Genomic DNA, 17,112 nt, shown 5'->3' with positions numbered 1-17,112 from the left:
CTCTCACTGTTGTGGCCTCTCCCGTTGCGGAGCACAGGCTCCGGACGCACAGGCTCAGTGGCCATGGCTCACGGGCTTAGTTGCTCCGCGGCATGTGGGATCTCCCCGGACCAGGGCACGAACCCGTGTCTCCTGCATCGGCAGGCGGACTCTCAACCACTGCGCCACCAGGGAAGCCCATGATTCCATCTTTAATCCATTTTTCTTAGACCCACTTTTCTTGTGTGTGCCTCACAATTCAGACATTTCACCTTGGGTGACCCATAGATATCTGACTCCCCGAAACTGAACATCTTCCCTAGGTCTCTTACCTTTTCCACATCTGCTGCTTCAGTTGGTAGCACCACCATCTGTCCAGTCTCCCAGGTTCACAGCCTTAGAGCTGCCCTGTCTATTTTGGTAGCCACAGATCATATGTGGCCATTTGAAATCAGATTAATTAGCTAAAATTAAATATAATTAAAAATTAATTTCCACAGTTGCACTAGCCACACTTCAAGTGCTCGATAGCCATGTGTGACTAATGGATACTGTTTTGCATGGCACAGATAGAGCATCCCCATCACCACAGAAAGTTCTGTTGGATAGCGCTACCTTAGAGTCTTTCTTGATTCTTCTCATTTTTACTTTCCAAGTTGCATGAGTCAGTAACAGTTATTAAATATTCCCTGTACTCGGTCCCTTCCTACTCTCGGAGTTTGTCAGCTCCAGCTGCCTAAACTGCTGCAAAAGCTCCCAACTGTCTCTACTGATTTGTAAAGGACACAAAAGTTAGCAGAAGTATTTTCTACTTGAGTCATAGTCTCATGAAAGAGGATCTATTTTGAGTTGGTGAGATTATTTTTCTCATAAGAATCTCCATTTATGTAGCTGAAACATACGTTGTCTTGTTTAATAGTTTTTCTTAATTGAATAGACCTTTTTAAGAAGGTAGACTAAAATATTTTTAAAATGTAATAAGGGGCTCAAACAAGTTTAAGTATCTTAATTACTTTTTAAAAATAATTTTGACTTTTTAAAAATTTAAACATCATGAAATTTTACCACCAAAAATACTGATGCTGAACAAATGGGAAATTTGTTTCTGTGTTTAAATAATATGCATTTTAATCTTTACTACAAACAGTATTATTACAATAATACTGTTTATTATTCAAAGGAGGTGTGTATTGATCACCTCCTTTGAACAAAGTAACACCCAGCACAGTAATGTAAATGCTTTACCAACAGTCTGAAGTTGTATAGGGGAAAAGACAGCCATTGGGAAGATACTTTAAGTCATTTGGGCTGTCTTGTCAAAATGACCTGGAACTGTGCTTGACCAACTGTGTCAGTGTTCTTTCCTCTGCTTTACAAATCTAAAGAATTTCAGCATGCCACGTTAATCTTTTTAAAATGAGTTTTTGACTATATACTATTGCCTTATTGATGTATTTTCAATGAAGGTAACATTTTATTTGAATTCTTATTTTAAGCTTCTAGGAGCCAATGGAAATGTAAACATCAATTCGAAACTTCGCTTGCAGCTGTATTACCCACCCACAAAGCCTCGATCCCAATCAAATGTCGTTGAGGTTTTTGAGTGGTGGTTAAAATGTCCAAGAAATCGTTATCCATCAACGTTGTATGTAACTGTAAGAGGATTAAAAGTTCCAGAATGTGTAAGTTAATAGCACATGCAAAAAATATATCTTCCATTGTTGAGATTAAATGGTGACATGTTTCTATTTCTAAAAAGGTAAAGTCTTTAGAATTATTTTAATAGACTTCTGAAATAGAAAGGGACCTTCAGAGATTATATATTAAGCCTGTAACAGCTGATACTTAAAAGATACTTAAATGAATTTTAAGTACTAAGTATAGATTTCAGTTTTAGGAAAAAAATATTTTTTAAAAATAATACTATGGTTGGGAGTCCGCCTGCCGATGCAGGGGTCACGGGTTCGTGCCCTGGTCCGGGAGGATCCCACGTGCCGCGGAGCGACTGGGCCCGTGAGCCATGGCCGCTGGGCCTGCGCGTCCGGAGCCTGTGCTCCGCAACGGGAGAGGCCACAGCAGTGAGAGGCCCGCATACCACATAAAAATAATACTGATCTTTAAAAATTAAAGATAAAAGAATGATTTAAAGTGGGAGATGACAAATATTTTCCATAAAGGGCCAGACAGTAAATAGTTTAGGCTTTGCAGGCTATACAGTCTCTGTTGCAGCCACTCAGCCTTGCCTTTGTAACGTGAAAGTAGATGCATAGACATATGTAGGTGATAACAAATGGGTTTGGATGTGTTCAAATAAAACTTTATTTACAAAAACATCATCAGGCTACATTTGGCCCAGACCATAGCTTGCAGACCCATGAATTACAGGCACATTTTTTTACAATATTATTCAAATAATCAACAAGTAATATTTCTACTTCTGTTTTACATAAGTTAAAATTATGAATATCTTAGCGAAGCATTTGTCCTCAAATGAGGTGAAACTTTTGCTTTTGTCTCATTGCTATAAGACATTTCAGGCCAGTTGCATATTCTGTAGTTGATATTATAAAATGTGACCATAGGGTTGGCTTCATTGGTTTGAGTGTAGTTAAACCTATTTTAAGAAATGGAGGATTTAAAAAACTTTAGATCTTTATGTTATCAGTTTCGTGATCTTAAAGCCAGAGATACCATAGTACAATGTCAGAGCCATAATATAACATCTGGTAGGTATTGGTGAAAAGGCGGAAACAAAGGGACAGAGTTACTAAAACTATTTTATGTAACTTTTGGAGTTCTGTTTTATTCCTTCCCACTTTTAAGGCTTTTGGATTTAGGACTGTAATTTCAAGCAAACTTTATTTTATTTAGAATAGTGTACAAATAAAAGTAGAATATTTTTCTGGATTACAGTTTGAAAACATTTTCATATTATAATGTTTGTTTCAATATTTTAAAAACCATATATGTTAGAAAAGAGAAAAAGATTAACGTGATATATACATTTTCTCATTTTCTATACATATTTAGATAAAGCCATCTTACCGTTCTACGACGGCTCTTCAGGAAGAAAAAGGTAAACCATTGTATTGTGAACAACACCACGAGGCATGTTCAGTAGACACAGAACCTGGATTAGAAGATTCAAAGGAAGTGGTGAAGTGGAAACGACTGCCTGGGCAGGTGAAGTGGTCTCTGACACTGGATTCATTTAGATATTTACTCATTTACCTTAAAAACGCCAACAGCTCCTATGGTAACTGGCTTCCTACTTAAAACTCTCAGATTATCCTTGTTTTTAACCATGATCTTGCCTTTCTATTAATTCATTTGGTAAATAATAATAGAGTGCCTATCATGTGCATAAAGGCACTATCTTAAGTTCTTTAGTGACCTGGGGAGTTTTATTAGTTTGTCAGAGCTGCCATAAAAATGTATCACAGACTGGGCCTCTTAAACAACAGAAATTTACTTTCTCATAATTCTGGAGGCTGGAAGTCCCAAGATTAAGGGTTGGCAGCGTTGATTTACTCTGAGGCCTTTCTCATTGGCTGGCAGATAGCTGCCATCTTGCTGCTTCTTCATGGTCTTTTCTCTGTGTGTGTGCATCACCGGTGTCTCTTCTTATTATTATCAGATTAGGACTGTACCGTAGCAACCTCGCTTTAACTTAATCGGCTCTTTAAAGACCTTATATCCAAATACTGTTACATTCTGAGCTACTAGGGTTAGGATTTCAACATATGAATTTGGAGGGACACAATTCAGCCCGTAAATCCACAATTTATGGATTCGTGAACTTTTTTTTACAACTCCTGGCTCCTTCCTGAGTCACATTTTGATAGAGATAGGTATATGTATATACCTTTACCACAAGTTAAGCTGTATTTAAGCTTTTTCTAAAGTTCTCTTACTTGGTTAGCATATTTTGTAGTGGCAAGAAGCATTACTGATAAAGTTTTGCAAATCTCTTGTTTCCATAAAGAGTGGAGTGGTTCATTTTATATACTCAGTATATACAAAGAATGACTTTTCCTAGACCTTTTCACATTGTGTTTTACATGATATCTGACTTTCTTTTTGAGGCTAATTTTACAGATACATCTTAAAATCAATTTTAAATACTTCAGACATGATAATGTGGAGAGAATAATACTTAGACTGTGGCCTTGGGTACCTTTCACGTCAGTTGGGGACATGGAAAGTGGTTACAATGTTGTTCACTGTCAGGTATGCTGCAAAGAAGTCTTGAGGAAATATAGCTATAAAAATAATTGTTTAGATCAGCAGTTATCAAAGTGTGATTTGGAGACTGCTGGGAGTCCTGAGATACTTTCAAGAGGATTCTGTTGAAGTCAGTCTATTTTCATAATAAGATCATAATGATTCTAATGATTCCATAATGATTTAGTTTTTCTTTTTGACTTTCATTCTCTCACAAGTATACACTGGAGTTTTTCAGAGACTAAATGATACATGGTATCACAAGAGGGTGAATGCAGAAGCAGTTACGAAATTCCAGCTATCTTTTATTAAGCCTGATGTTAAAAAGATTTTCAAAAATATAGAACAATTCCATTTTATGTAGTTATTTTTCATAAAAAGAAATTATGTTAACATTTAATGGGTTTGCTCTGTTGTGTTTTAAATGATTAACAAATATTTTTAAAATTTCTCAATTTTAGTTTCTAATATAATAAATACCTGTTTATATAGCCCCATAAACAAAAGTTTTTTGGAGTCCTCAAAATTTTTTAAGACTGTAAAGCACCCTGAAACTAAAACAGTTTGAGAATCGCAGATATGTAGAAGGTGATCTGGAGTGGTGGGAGAAGGGTTCATTCCACAGGTTGGTGGAGCTTGAGATAGACTTTAAAGCATGGCCAAGTTAGGAGTGGGTGAAGAGGACAGGGAGGAATATTTCATATTGTGGCAATGTTGTAAATAAATGGGAAAGCACCTGTTGTATTCCTCAGGCACTCAAAACTTGGCTGGCTGGAAACCCAAGTTTGTATAAGAGGTGAAAGTGGTGTGATAGATTAGGCCCGCATTGTGGAGTGGCTCAAATGGTAGGTAGCCTAATATTTGATTGTGTGGGACTGAGAAATAATGGGAGGTTTCAGGTAGGGAGGAAGCATGATAACAGTTGTATTTTAGGACAGATTAACGCTGGCGATGGCAGGTAGATCTTGAAGTAGGATACATCAGAATGAGAGAAAGGTGGCCGTTGCAGTCATTGATGTGTGAGGTGAGAAGGGTCCAACCTTGGGGTATTGGTGGCAAAAGTGAGAAGTAAGAGGTAAATACAAAAGGAAAGATCTAGTGTGAGTTAGTGACTGACAAGGTACTAAAGAAGGGGAAAGAGTTGAAAATGTTGAGGATCTTTATTGCTGTCATTAAACGTTCATCAAGTGCCTCTTCTGAGTACAGTGTCAAACTCTGGGAATACAAAGAAAATGATGGTGCCGTTAGTATTTTGGCTTAAGTGATGAGGCACAGAGTTTTCCTTAACTACATCTCCTCTAAGAGCAGCAGCAAGTGGTTATGAAACTCCCTAACTTTCCCTTCAATTTTTGTCCTCTTTTTATCCCCCTTTCCCTTTTCTATATCATCCCAATAGAGAATGGAGGGAAAATGGTGTCTGGTACATTATTGGCACCTAATACATGTCTGTTGAATTTTTTGCCTTTCTAGTAGCTGCTTATAATGCTGCCTCTTCATAGTGCTGCTAAATCTTGATGCTACTTGTGAAAAACCTGGTACCAAACTAGAAAGCGGGCCCTTGAACCAATAGTCTTTGACTAGGCCCGTTAAGCTGGGTTTAACCCTCTGAATAATCCTTATTAGCTATATATAGTAATAATAATTACAGGTTTACTGTGATGAATGTATAAAAAGACATTTGTAAAGTCTAAAATCAAGTACCACATTCTTGGCATATAATAAGGGCCCAATATATGTTCAGTTGAACTTTTTGAATAATGAGAAAGAAACACAGGAGCAAAGGCTCACAAAAGTTTGAAAGAGAGAATTAGGACAAATAAAAGTAAGTAGTATTTTCTACAGCAGATAATAATGCACAGAAAGTTTTGGTTTCATCAGGTAATAAGGAATGAAACATAAAAATTTTGAAGGAATTTTAATAAAATTAGTGAATGAGAAATCAATAGGAGGTGGTTGATTTACTTTGAAAATACATTTTGGAAGGCAGTATAAATAATGGTTATTTTAAGAGAAAACAAAAGAAAGAATGACTATTCATACATCATGGACTTCAGCTAGTCCTATATGGCATTTATAGACTCAGAACAAGTTTATGGTTCAGCAAAAATCACTTATTAGTTGCTGTCATGAAATAAGGGTGTGACATACATTCATTTTTGTGGCTGTATAAAAATAATGTGGTAGTGACAGCTTTAGAGTATCAGATATTGAAATTTTCTATTCATATTTTGGGTGAATAGTGCTAGTTAGGCATGGAGTATAGATTCACTTAATTTTCTGGAGAATTGAAACTGATTCTCTGCTTTGAAAGTAATTTACTATGGTTTTCCATCATTCTCCTTACTTGCTTTCTTCTTCCTCTGCATCACAGTAAAGGGACTTTTTAAAAAACCAGAAACTGCAACAGCTACAATAATTGAAGTTAACAGCTAGCTTTCATATTTTAATGTTTCTTCATCTATATTGGTAAAATGTATGTTTTCCAGGCTTGCCGTATCCCAAACAAGCACCTCTTCTCACTAAATGCAGGAGAGCGAGGATGTTTTTGTCTTGCTTTCTCCCACAATGGAAGAATATTAGCAGCAGCCTGTGCCAGCCGGGATGGGTATCCAATTATTTGTGAGTAATAATCCTTCTGTTTAAGCTGATTGTAGTCTATATAGAGGATGTTTTTTGGTTTATAAAATTCATTGAAATCTTAATTTGAGTCATCTACCAGTACTACTAAATTAAAATAGATTTCCTCAAGTGAAGTAACAATTCTTTTATAATAATTTTGCACTTTGCTATACAATGTAGGTCCAGAAATAGAATGAAAGTGATCAAATGAAGGAAGATAAATTTATTTTTAAAACATTCAGGAGGTATTTTGAAGCATTTTCTACTTTAAATATAGAAATTTTGCAACATGAAGGATTAATAAATCTCTTGACAAATTTTAATCCAGTTTTAGTCAGTTGATAGTAGTGATAATTTGATTATGAAAGCCCTCAAATTTGTTTTGTGCAACTATGACCTGGCACGGCCAAATAAATAAATAAATAAATATTTTTTAAAAAGAAAGAAAAACTTGAATTTAGATATACTTACTGCTTAAATCTCAAAAAACAAAAGAAGAATCTTTGTCGTTTTTTTTTTTTTTTTTTTTTTTTTTTTTTTTTGCGGTACGCGGGACTCTCACTGTTGTGGCCTCTCCCTTCGCGGAGCACAGGCTCCGGACACGCAGCCTCAGCGGCCATGGCTCACAGGCCTAGCCACTCCGCGGCTGGACCGGGGCATGAACCCGTGTCCCCTGCATCGGCAGGCGGATTCTCAACCACTGCACCACCAGGGAAGCCCTGTCGTTGTTTTTTGATTATGGTGTGTCTACTAGGAATTCATTTAGCTTATAGGATGTGCAGATTGATGTTTTTCACAGGTTTGGGAAGTTTTTCATCTTTATTTCTTCGAATGTTCTTTGTACCCCTTTCTATTATCTTCTTCTGGAACTCCCATCATTTCTATATTGGTACACTTGATGGCATCCTACAGGTCTCTGCACCTTTATTCATTTTCCTTCATTTTTCTTTTTTTCTGCCCCTCTGACTGCATAATCTCAGTTGACCTGTCTTCAAGTTTACTGATTATTCTGACAGTTCATATGTGCTGCTGAGCCCCTCTAGTGAATTGTTTATTTCAGTTATTGTACTTTTCAACTGTAGAATTTCTGCTTGGTCTTTTTTTATATTCTCTATTAATTGGTAGGAAATAATTCTCACACCTTCGTTCTTTAGATGTGGTTTTCTTTATATCTTTGAACATATTTATACAAGTGACTTTAAAGTCTTTATCTAGGAAACCAGTGTCATAGACAGTTTCTGTTAACTGCTTTTTTTCCCTGTGTGTGGCCATACTTTACTATTTTGGTTTTTCTTAGGGTGTGTCTCCCTAGAAAATTGGATATTTTAAATATTACAATGTGGCAACTCTGGAAATCAGATTCCTCTCTTTACCCGCCTCCATGTGTCCAGCTGGGATGTGTTGTTGTTGTTCGTTTAGTGATGTTCCTGGACTAATTCTGTGGTCTTTATCCTTTGTCAGGTTTTACCCCTGGAGTCGTTGCTTGGTTAGCTTAGTGGTCCGCTAGTGGTTAGAGAGGGATTTTTAAATGCCTGAGTGAACGGGTCTCCCAGCCTGTGCCGAAGTGCCGTGTGTGTGTGTGTGTGTGTGTGTGTGTGTGTGTGTGTGTATGTTTTCAATTCTAAAGTAGGAAGTTTACAACTTTGCCTTAGCCTTTACTTGCACAGTCCTCAGGGCAGTCACAGTAAGAGATAGGGCCTTTCATGTCTTTCTTGCACAAGTATGTACACAGCCTTTCATGTGTATGTGTCCTTCTAGATTCCCCAGAATGTATTGGAGCTTTTCAAAATCCCCTATGGACATCTCATTCCCAGTTTTTCCTTTTGAATTTTTTGGTCAGCCTCTTCTTAGGCCCACCTGGTATCACTGTGTCAGATAGCTACACCACTGATTATTTCATGCACCCTAGAGTTACAGCTCTTCACACAGATCATGCCTAGAGCCAGGTCAGATAAAGCCAAACCCTGAAAATGGAGCCTTTCTGGGAGCTGCCAAGCTGTCCAGCAGTGATAAATCTTGGAGATGGGGCTTTGGAGATCTTCAGGCCTCTTCTGCCCTATCCCATAGCTGCTAGGCTTCTAGGTTTCTTCGTAGTTTCAAGGCTGTTGGTTTTTAAGTCTACTTTGGAGCTTGGGAGAGGGGAATGGGAACAGGACAAGTTAAAACACCACAGAGCTCAGTGTTCTTACCAAGATTCAGCTGTTTCCTTTAATAAATCCTCCTCAGATTTTTGCAAGCCTTTCATTTCCAGAGTTCGGAAAAAGTTAATTTTGACAATTTTTGCCAGTGTTCTCGTTGCTTTTATGGGGAAGCAGATTTTCCGAGGTCCTTATTTTGCTACTACAGAAGTTCTTGTGTACTGCTTGATATTTTAAAGACCAGTTGGTTTTACCACTAGGTGGAAGTAGAGACTTGGGAAGTATTTTCTGTGTGAAGTTGTTATCTTAGATTTCATTGTGTATATACGCAACATAGCCATACCACAGTGCCTTGTTTATCAGATTAAATCTCTGTTCATTCTCTCACAGTAGTGTCTATCATTTTTAGTATTAGAATATTTTTCTCACAATAGCACAGTTTAAATTTCTCATTGCTTCGAATAGTTAAATTTTGGTTGGTATTTGATTGATTTTCAGATAAAATAATACCTTATTCATGAAAGACCAAATTACAGAATCTTTGAAGTGAATTGCAATTTAAAAGTTATTTCAGGGACTTCCCTGGTGGTCCAGTGGGTAAGACTCCACACTCCAAATGCAGGGGGCCTGGGCTCCATCCCTGGTCAGGGAACTAGATCCCGCATACATGCCACAACTAAGAGTTCGCATGCCGCAGCTAAGACCCGGCGCAGCCTAAATAAATAAATATTTTTTTAAGTTATTTGATTAATAAATTGATTATCAAAGATTATTAGGACTGCTTTGAAGAGATAAGAATAATTGTTAATTGTAGCCCATTATAAAATTTTAGGTATGTAAATTCTTGTGTCTAAAGCAAGTGAAAACTTACTTTTAAGTAGCTTTTGACTTTTTTTTTTTTTTTTTTTTGACATTTTTTAATACTGAAAATGTCTTTGGTGATAATATTCTTATAGGCAGTGCTTACCTGGTATACAAATTATTATAAATTATGAATTTTTATGTTATTCAGTTAAGAATCCTCTGTCTGGAAACATACTAATTTTTGAATATTTTCATTAGTATATGAAATTCCTTCTGGACGTTTCATGAGAGAATTGTGTGGCCACCTCAATATCATTTATGATCTTTGCTGGTCAAAAGATGATCGCTATATCCTTACTGCATCATCTGATGGCACTGCCAGGTTAGTATACTTGAGAAGTACTCGCTGTGTATGCTGCTTGCCCTCAAAGAAAGCAGAGAGAATATAAAGTGATATAACTGCTCTTATGTTTCAGTTATGTTTTGCTTATCAAGGAACCGTCATAAACATGCATCATACAGACTCACTGATTAAATAAGAAGTAATGAAAAAGTTTTTCCTAAAGACATTCTGTTAAATATATTTTGTTGATGTAATAAATAATGTTTCTAGTCCTCACTGTCTTTAAATGATCATTTTGTACACTCTTTGATTAATATTTTGAGATGAAGTTCTAAACAACTGAGATTTTTCCTGGAATACAAACTCTTGATGGCAGGGATTCCATCTCCACTGTTAGCTGGATGCAGAGGCCAGGACACGGTGCTGCTCAATGCACAGTGTAGGGTCAGTAAATGAATATGCACCTTATGTTTTAAGAGTTAATAGATTGTCAACTATTTGCATTTTTCAAAATATCAGTTTGAAAATAATTTAGCCCCTTCCAATTTAATAAGTATCACAATAAAATGTTTTAAAAGTTACTTTTTTAATCTGTTACATTGATTTCCTACCTCTGTTGTCTCTTTAGTATCTTTCTCTATTGATTTTTTCCTCTCATCTTAGAAGTAAGTTCAAATCTCCTTATCTTAAGGAAATCTTTTTCTAAACTCCTCCTGCCTTTCAGGCTACCACATTATTTTTCTTTCTACACCATCAAGAAGCATTCTACACACAGTCTTTACTTTCCCCCAGTTAGTCTGGCTTTCACTTCCACCATGCCATATAAACTTTCTTTGAGAGATCTGCAGTTTCTTACTAATTTTCGGATCCACTGGCTAGTTTTAGTCCTTACCCTGTTAGCCTTCACTGCAATAATTCATTATTGACCAGTCTTGAAATATTTTCGAATCATGGTTTTCATTGACAACCTCTTCTGTTTTCTTTTTATCACTCTGACCAATTCTCATTCTCTTGTTCCTTTTCTTCTGCCTGTTCTCTGTGAATGCTTAGCCCCAAGATCCTTTATTCGATGTCTTCTGTGGTTTGGTGTGCTTGTCCTGGTCTCTCTCATCTCCTTGGCTTTGAATCTCACTTACATGCTAATGACTTCGAGGTCCTTCTCTTTTTCCGAATTCAACTTTGTATTACACACTTCTGTCTGGACTGCCCAATGGCACCTCAAATCCATAACGGAAATCACCAAATTTTGTTTTCCTTTTTTAGCCCTCATACAGTTTTTAATGGCATCCTTATCCACCCTGTCTCCCAAGCTGGGAACTCAGAGTAGTACTCATGTGTCTTTTCTACATACAGGTAGTTCTAAAGTATATTAATTCTGCCTCCTAAAAGTCTCACATCCTTTCTATCCTCACTGCTGTTGTCTTAATTCAAGTCCTTGTTATCTTTTGCTTAAACTGTTGCTGCTAAGCTTTTCCAGTTTTCACCCTCTAGCTCCTCCATCCCTGCTATGCTAAAATTCTTTCCAAAACCATCTTTCATAATGTCTTGACTTTAAAACTCTTTGCGCTTTGGAAAATATTCCAGTTCCTTAGCATGGCGTGACAGGCATGACCCTCATTGACCTTCTCTCATCCCTTGTGCACTTCCCATGTACCCTCCGCCTCACCCACACAATCTTTTGAAATACCTTTAGCATCTTATCTTCTTTGGCATCTCCATGGTGCCCGTGGACTCTTCCTATGCTGACATGCCCTTCTCCTCCCCTTCCTGCCCAACTCATTCACTCAACATACATCTAAATGCCTTTTGTCAGCCAGGGTGGGCTCATAGTCATCATTTAAAACCCAGCTCAGATTTTCCCATTTCTTGAAGTCAACTTGAGTTTCTTCGCACAGCATATATTGTAGTAAAGGATATTTTTTTTTCTTTATGTAGCTTGGAAGTTGATACTAATTTAGGACTCTTTACATCCTAAAAATACTGTTGTGAAGGATTAACTGCGTGAAGAGAGAAGCATTGTGGCTAGAACGAAAAAGACAGTGGGGTTTTTGAAAGGGGTGAAGAATACTTACACTGAATGAGCTAAAGTCAAAAGGAAGAGAACCGGAGTTGCTAATGCTCAGAAGTGGCAGGAGGTCGGGTTTCTGCCCAGGTCTTCTGTTATCCCCTGGGGTCACCGTCACCTGTTATTGTTAGTGTCTCCTGAGTAACTGTTTTCCACTGGTTAGCTCTCTGCCAGATGGGCTTAACCTAAATCTCCGTCTTTAGTTATCTTCAGTATAATTTGAGAACACTACAGATCAGCAGCTCCTAATATAATCAGGAAGACTTGTCCATGTGTAGTGGCTCCCAAATAGACCCATAAGGCCCCACTCTGCCCTCTCTTCACACATACTGTTTTAACTTTGGAATGTTTTTTTTCTTTTCTAATTCTGATAATTTTTGTGTGTGTTCATCTGGTCTTTACAGATTTGTGTATTACTGTTCTTCTCTGTCTACGGTCAATCTGATTTCTTTTCACAAACCCATTAATACATTTCTTTTGAGCTTGGATTCTACCATTGCTTGGGTGATGAAAGCCATCATTGATACCAATTTCGCTTTTATGTTAAAAGCTTCATTTTTATTTTAAGGTATTGTGTCTGTTCTAATTATATTGAGCTGTTCTTAAGGCACGGTTGCTTCATTTCTTCTTGTTATATAGTATTTCAGATAATGCTGCTAAGATGTATTAGCAGGCCACTGAAGTTTTTATCTTTTAGCATTCTCCTTAATATTCCCTCCAAATTAGTGATTTTGTTCTTTCTATAAGTACTATATTTCATGTTACATATGTTCATTGAAAGTATTACTGTGGTAAAAATGTTTATGCAGTGACACACATGCTTTACTTTTACTTGAAAACATGTTCTTTCACTTCCTTCATTTATTAGTTTGGATTCTTAGTAATTAAAGATCATATCCTGTATTTTAAGCAGCTGCTGAGAAAACTTCTAGAATGTTATTCTTGAATAGGAACTGTATATTTTTATAGATAATTTTGAAAAGGACTTAATTTGCTTCAGTTCTTAGACAGTAAAAGGATGAACTCTAAATCCACATATTAAAAAATTAATAAATTCTTCTAATTCTGAGAACTTAAATTTTTAAAAATCGAGTTCTTCACACTCACAAAGCACCTGTTTGTTCCTAGATTTTGCCTGTTTTTGCATATTGACTTGCAGAGTATCTAACATGATAGTTTAACTCTTAGAGTTTACTCTTGTCAAGACTGTAGCAGTAACAATATTAATTTCTTTTAAATCACCTATTATATAAAGGAAGAGATAACAAAAGTATTAGACATAAAGTGGGCTTCCCTGGTGGCACAGTGGTTGAGAGTCCGCCTGCCGATGCAGAGGACACGGGTTCGAGCCCCGGTCTGGGAAGATCCCACATGCCGCGGAGCGGCTGTGAGCCATGGCTGCTGAGCCTGCGCGTCGGAGCCTGTGCTCCGCAACGGGAGAGGCCACAACAGTGAGAGGCCCGTGTACCGCAAAAAAATAAAATAAAATAAATTTAAAAATAAATAAATAAACATAAAGTGAGTGCTTGATGTTAGATAGCCTGTTTTCTGTAAAATATTGTAATGATTTTAATGTTATTTTAGTCAAGTATTTATATAGTAATTTCAGCGTACCTTCTAAGTCTTTGAGATCTTTATGTTCATTATCTGTGCTTCAAAGTTACAAATATAAAGTTAATAGAGTACTCTATTCTCTAAACCCTCAACTGTAAGCACTTTGGAAAAATAATATACACAGCCTAAATGGGAAATCATTGAAATTTCTCCCTCTATTTTATTTTTTACTTATATTGTATTAAATGCAGTATTTTACCAACTATCCAGTGTGTTTACTCAATGCCAAAAATAGGTAGGTTGAAAAAGTACAGACATATACAAGTACAGTTTTTCGTTTTACAGTATAAATTACAATTAGTAGAGGAATTAACCATTATGCTTGAAAATAACTATAAGAGGGCTTCCCTGGTGGCGCAGTGGTTGAGAGTCCACCTGTTGATGCAGGGGACACGGGTTCGTGCCCCGGTCCGCGGTCCGGGAAGATCCCACATGCCGCGGAGCGGCTGGGCCCGTGAGCCATGGCTGCTGAACCTGCGCGTCCAGAGCCTGTGCTCCGCAAAGGGAGAGACCACAAGAGTGAGAGGCCCGCCTACCACACACACAAAAAAATAAATAAATAACTATAAGAAATAGCTTTGTCAAACTGAAAGAACTCTGGCTATCAAATAATGTCATCACATTTCTTTTTTTTTTTTTTTTTTTTTTTTTTTTTGCTGTACGTGGGCCTCTCACTGCTGTGGCCTCTCCCGTTGCGGAGCACAGGCTCCGGACGCCTGGGCTCAGCGGCCACGGCTCACGGGCCCAGCCGCTCCGCGGCATGTGGCATCTTCCCGAACCGGGGCACGAACCCGTGTCCCCTGCATCGGCAGGCAGACTCTCAACCACTGCGCCACCAGGGAAGCCCAACATTATTTTTATTGTTAAAGAATTTACCATTGGTTGTTGTCACTTGCTTACTTTTATAAAGTCCATTGCCCAAATTGGTTCTTAGAGAAATGTCTGCCTTTCAGAAGCAATATGTAACTTTTTTATCCTTTTCCAGGATATGGAAAAATGAAATAAACAATACAAATACTTTCAGAGTTTTACCTCATCCTTCTTTTGTTTACACGGCTAAATTCCACCCAGCTGTAAAAGAGCTGGTGGTTACAGGATGCTATGATTCTGTGATACGTATATGGAAAGTTGATATGAGAGAGGATCCTGCCGTATTAATCCGACAGTTTGACACTCACAAGAGTTTCATCAACTCTCTCTGTTTTGATATTGAAGGTATGTCCAAGAATATATGCTAGTTGAAGGCTAGTTACATGAAGAATTTTGAAAAATTTTCTGTTTCACTAGGATAAGAATTATTTAAGCTTGAGGGTGACTCTATGTATCAGATAAAATTAAATGTTTGTGCATATTTAGATTTATGCATATTTTGCAGATCATATGATAGACCTTAGCATAAATTTGGCACTGAGGGAATTGTTAGTTAATTTTGAAGTCAGTAAATTTCTAAACATTTTGATTCAACTAATCTTTGCTGTAACAACCAGTCCTGTTCCACATTGCAAAATATATTTCATTGGATTGGTGATTATTCCCTTAGTAGGTTTTTTAAAGGGCTGTTTTATGTAAAGGGTAAAAATGAGGAAGATGGGGGCGGAAATCCCAGAGGAATATTGAAAATATATATTTTAAATGTAGCAACAGGATTTTTTTTTAAGTACAGAAACATATAGAAGGGAGATTTGCAATTATTTAAAGGTTTAATCTTAGAATATGAGTATTATGGATAGTGTTTTAAGGACATAAAATATAGTTTATTTTGTCAGCTGGAAGAATAAAGAAATTCATTATTAAATAGTCACCTTTTCTATTATTTCAGACACTAGGTGTGTATAGCTGTAATAAATTAGTATGGGATCCAGATCAAAATGATCAAAATGATAATACTGCTAATGTACTCAGTTCAACCATAAGGATGTTTATAAGTAGGAACCCATTCAGGAAAGGTCAACCGAGGACAGAAAGGCGTCTGAAAATTCTGTCATAATAGAAGTAGCTCAGATGATAAAAGAGAGATGAAGAATTTCTTCAAATATTTGGTTAAGATGTGGAAAAAAGAGAAGTCCTTCTACGTCACTCTGTAGGTAGAAGTAGGGCCAAAGCTGTAAGAAACAGATTTTCTTTGCTCAGAATTAGAACATTCTAATATATAGAGCATTTCATCAGTTGAATAAGCTACTTTTGTGTAAAATATTACATTCACAGTTGCTGAACAACCATCTGTTCATAATGGTTTGTAAGATATTCCTGATGGGTTATGAAGTTGAATCTGGTGATCTCTGAGGTCCCATTCAACTGTAAGATGGTTTGACTCTAAGAAATGATGCTGAACTGAAGCACCTGTTATTTATTATTTTATTCATTCCGTGGTCATTTATTGAGTTCCTACCAGGTCTCAGGCATTATGCTAACAGTATATATTAGAGTATAGGTGTTTTTCCAGGAATATAAAATAGATTATATAGGTTAATAAAGGTGAGCAATACAGATCATATTGGATATTTCAAATAATTTGTTTAGCTTTGGAATTTGAGCCACGTACACATAAACTGAGATACTCATTTCTTTTTGTATTCAAATTCAGGTAGGTGACAAAGGGAAATAATAAATCATCAAAAATAATTCAAAAGGGTGAAGAATTCATTTAAAGATAATTGGGATCTGATTGTTTGCCTTTTGGACCTTTTAAAAACTGTAATGCCTTTTACTAGCCCTTCAATTCTTTGTTTTTTTGGGGTGTGTTTTCCCAATTTCATAATATTTGCTTCAACCTCTGCGACATTTATACGTAAGTAATTTTATTTTTTTAAATAGGTCATCACATGTATTCAGGAGACTGCACAGGGGTGATTGTTGTTTGGAATACGTATGTCAAAGTTAATGATGTGCAACACTCGGTGCGTCACTGGAGTGTAAATAAGGTATAGAGCCATTTCATATTTGGGGATTTAATTAAAGAAATAGGGAAAAAAATTGAATCACATGACTTTAAGATGTCAGGACAGATTCACTTTGTTATAAAGCAGAAACTAACACACCATTGGAAAGCAATTATACTCCAATAATGATGTTAAAAAAAAAAGATGTCAGGACATTCCGTTCATTCTTTTCAAAGAAATTAAGTTTTTCTCAGTCCCTGAGAAGTCAATTATCATGTCTTCCTGATGACTAATTGATAGTGTAGTGACATAGTGAAATTTTCTTCATTTTGGCCAGGCTTTTGTTTCATTTTTGAGCCCTAATTTGCCCTATGGTATTCAGGGATCCATTACTGAAATATATGCAAAATGAGGTATATGTTATATCACCATCTATACATAATAACT

General features: G+C 36.7%; 1 protein-coding gene across 22 annotated transcripts in view; it reads left to right on the top strand.

Moving 5' to 3' along the window:
* AHI1 (Abelson helper integration site 1) overlaps window positions 1-17,112 on the top strand; it is a 320,407-nt gene that overhangs the window by 36,112 nt on the left and 267,183 nt on the right. For 21 of the 22 annotated variants that reach the window (XR_010836054.1, XR_010836052.1, XR_010836050.1 and 18 more), the window contains 6 exons: window positions 1,476-1,661; window positions 3,010-3,162; window positions 6,690-6,822; window positions 10,023-10,146; window positions 14,772-15,001; window positions 16,601-16,707. Coding sequence is in view for 11 of the 22 variants with exons in the window: in XM_067010849.1 (XP_066866950.1) it covers window positions 1,476-1,661; window positions 3,010-3,162; window positions 6,690-6,822; window positions 10,023-10,146; window positions 14,772-15,001; window positions 16,601-16,707 (933 nt within the window). In the remaining 11 variants the exon portion in view is untranslated. The remainder of the gene's footprint in view (window positions 1-1,475; window positions 1,662-3,009; window positions 3,163-6,689; window positions 6,823-10,022; window positions 10,147-14,771; window positions 15,002-16,600; window positions 16,708-17,112) is intronic. The other variant, XM_067010855.1, reaches the window with a different exon arrangement.

This window comes from Kogia breviceps, chromosome 13, assembly GCF_026419965.1.
Source record: "Kogia breviceps isolate mKogBre1 chromosome 13, mKogBre1 haplotype 1, whole genome shotgun sequence".
NCBI lineage: Eukaryota > Metazoa > Chordata > Mammalia > Artiodactyla > Physeteridae > Kogia > Kogia breviceps.
The sequence above is the reverse complement of the archived record's forward strand: the minus strand, read 5'-3'. Positions and strand labels throughout refer to the sequence as shown.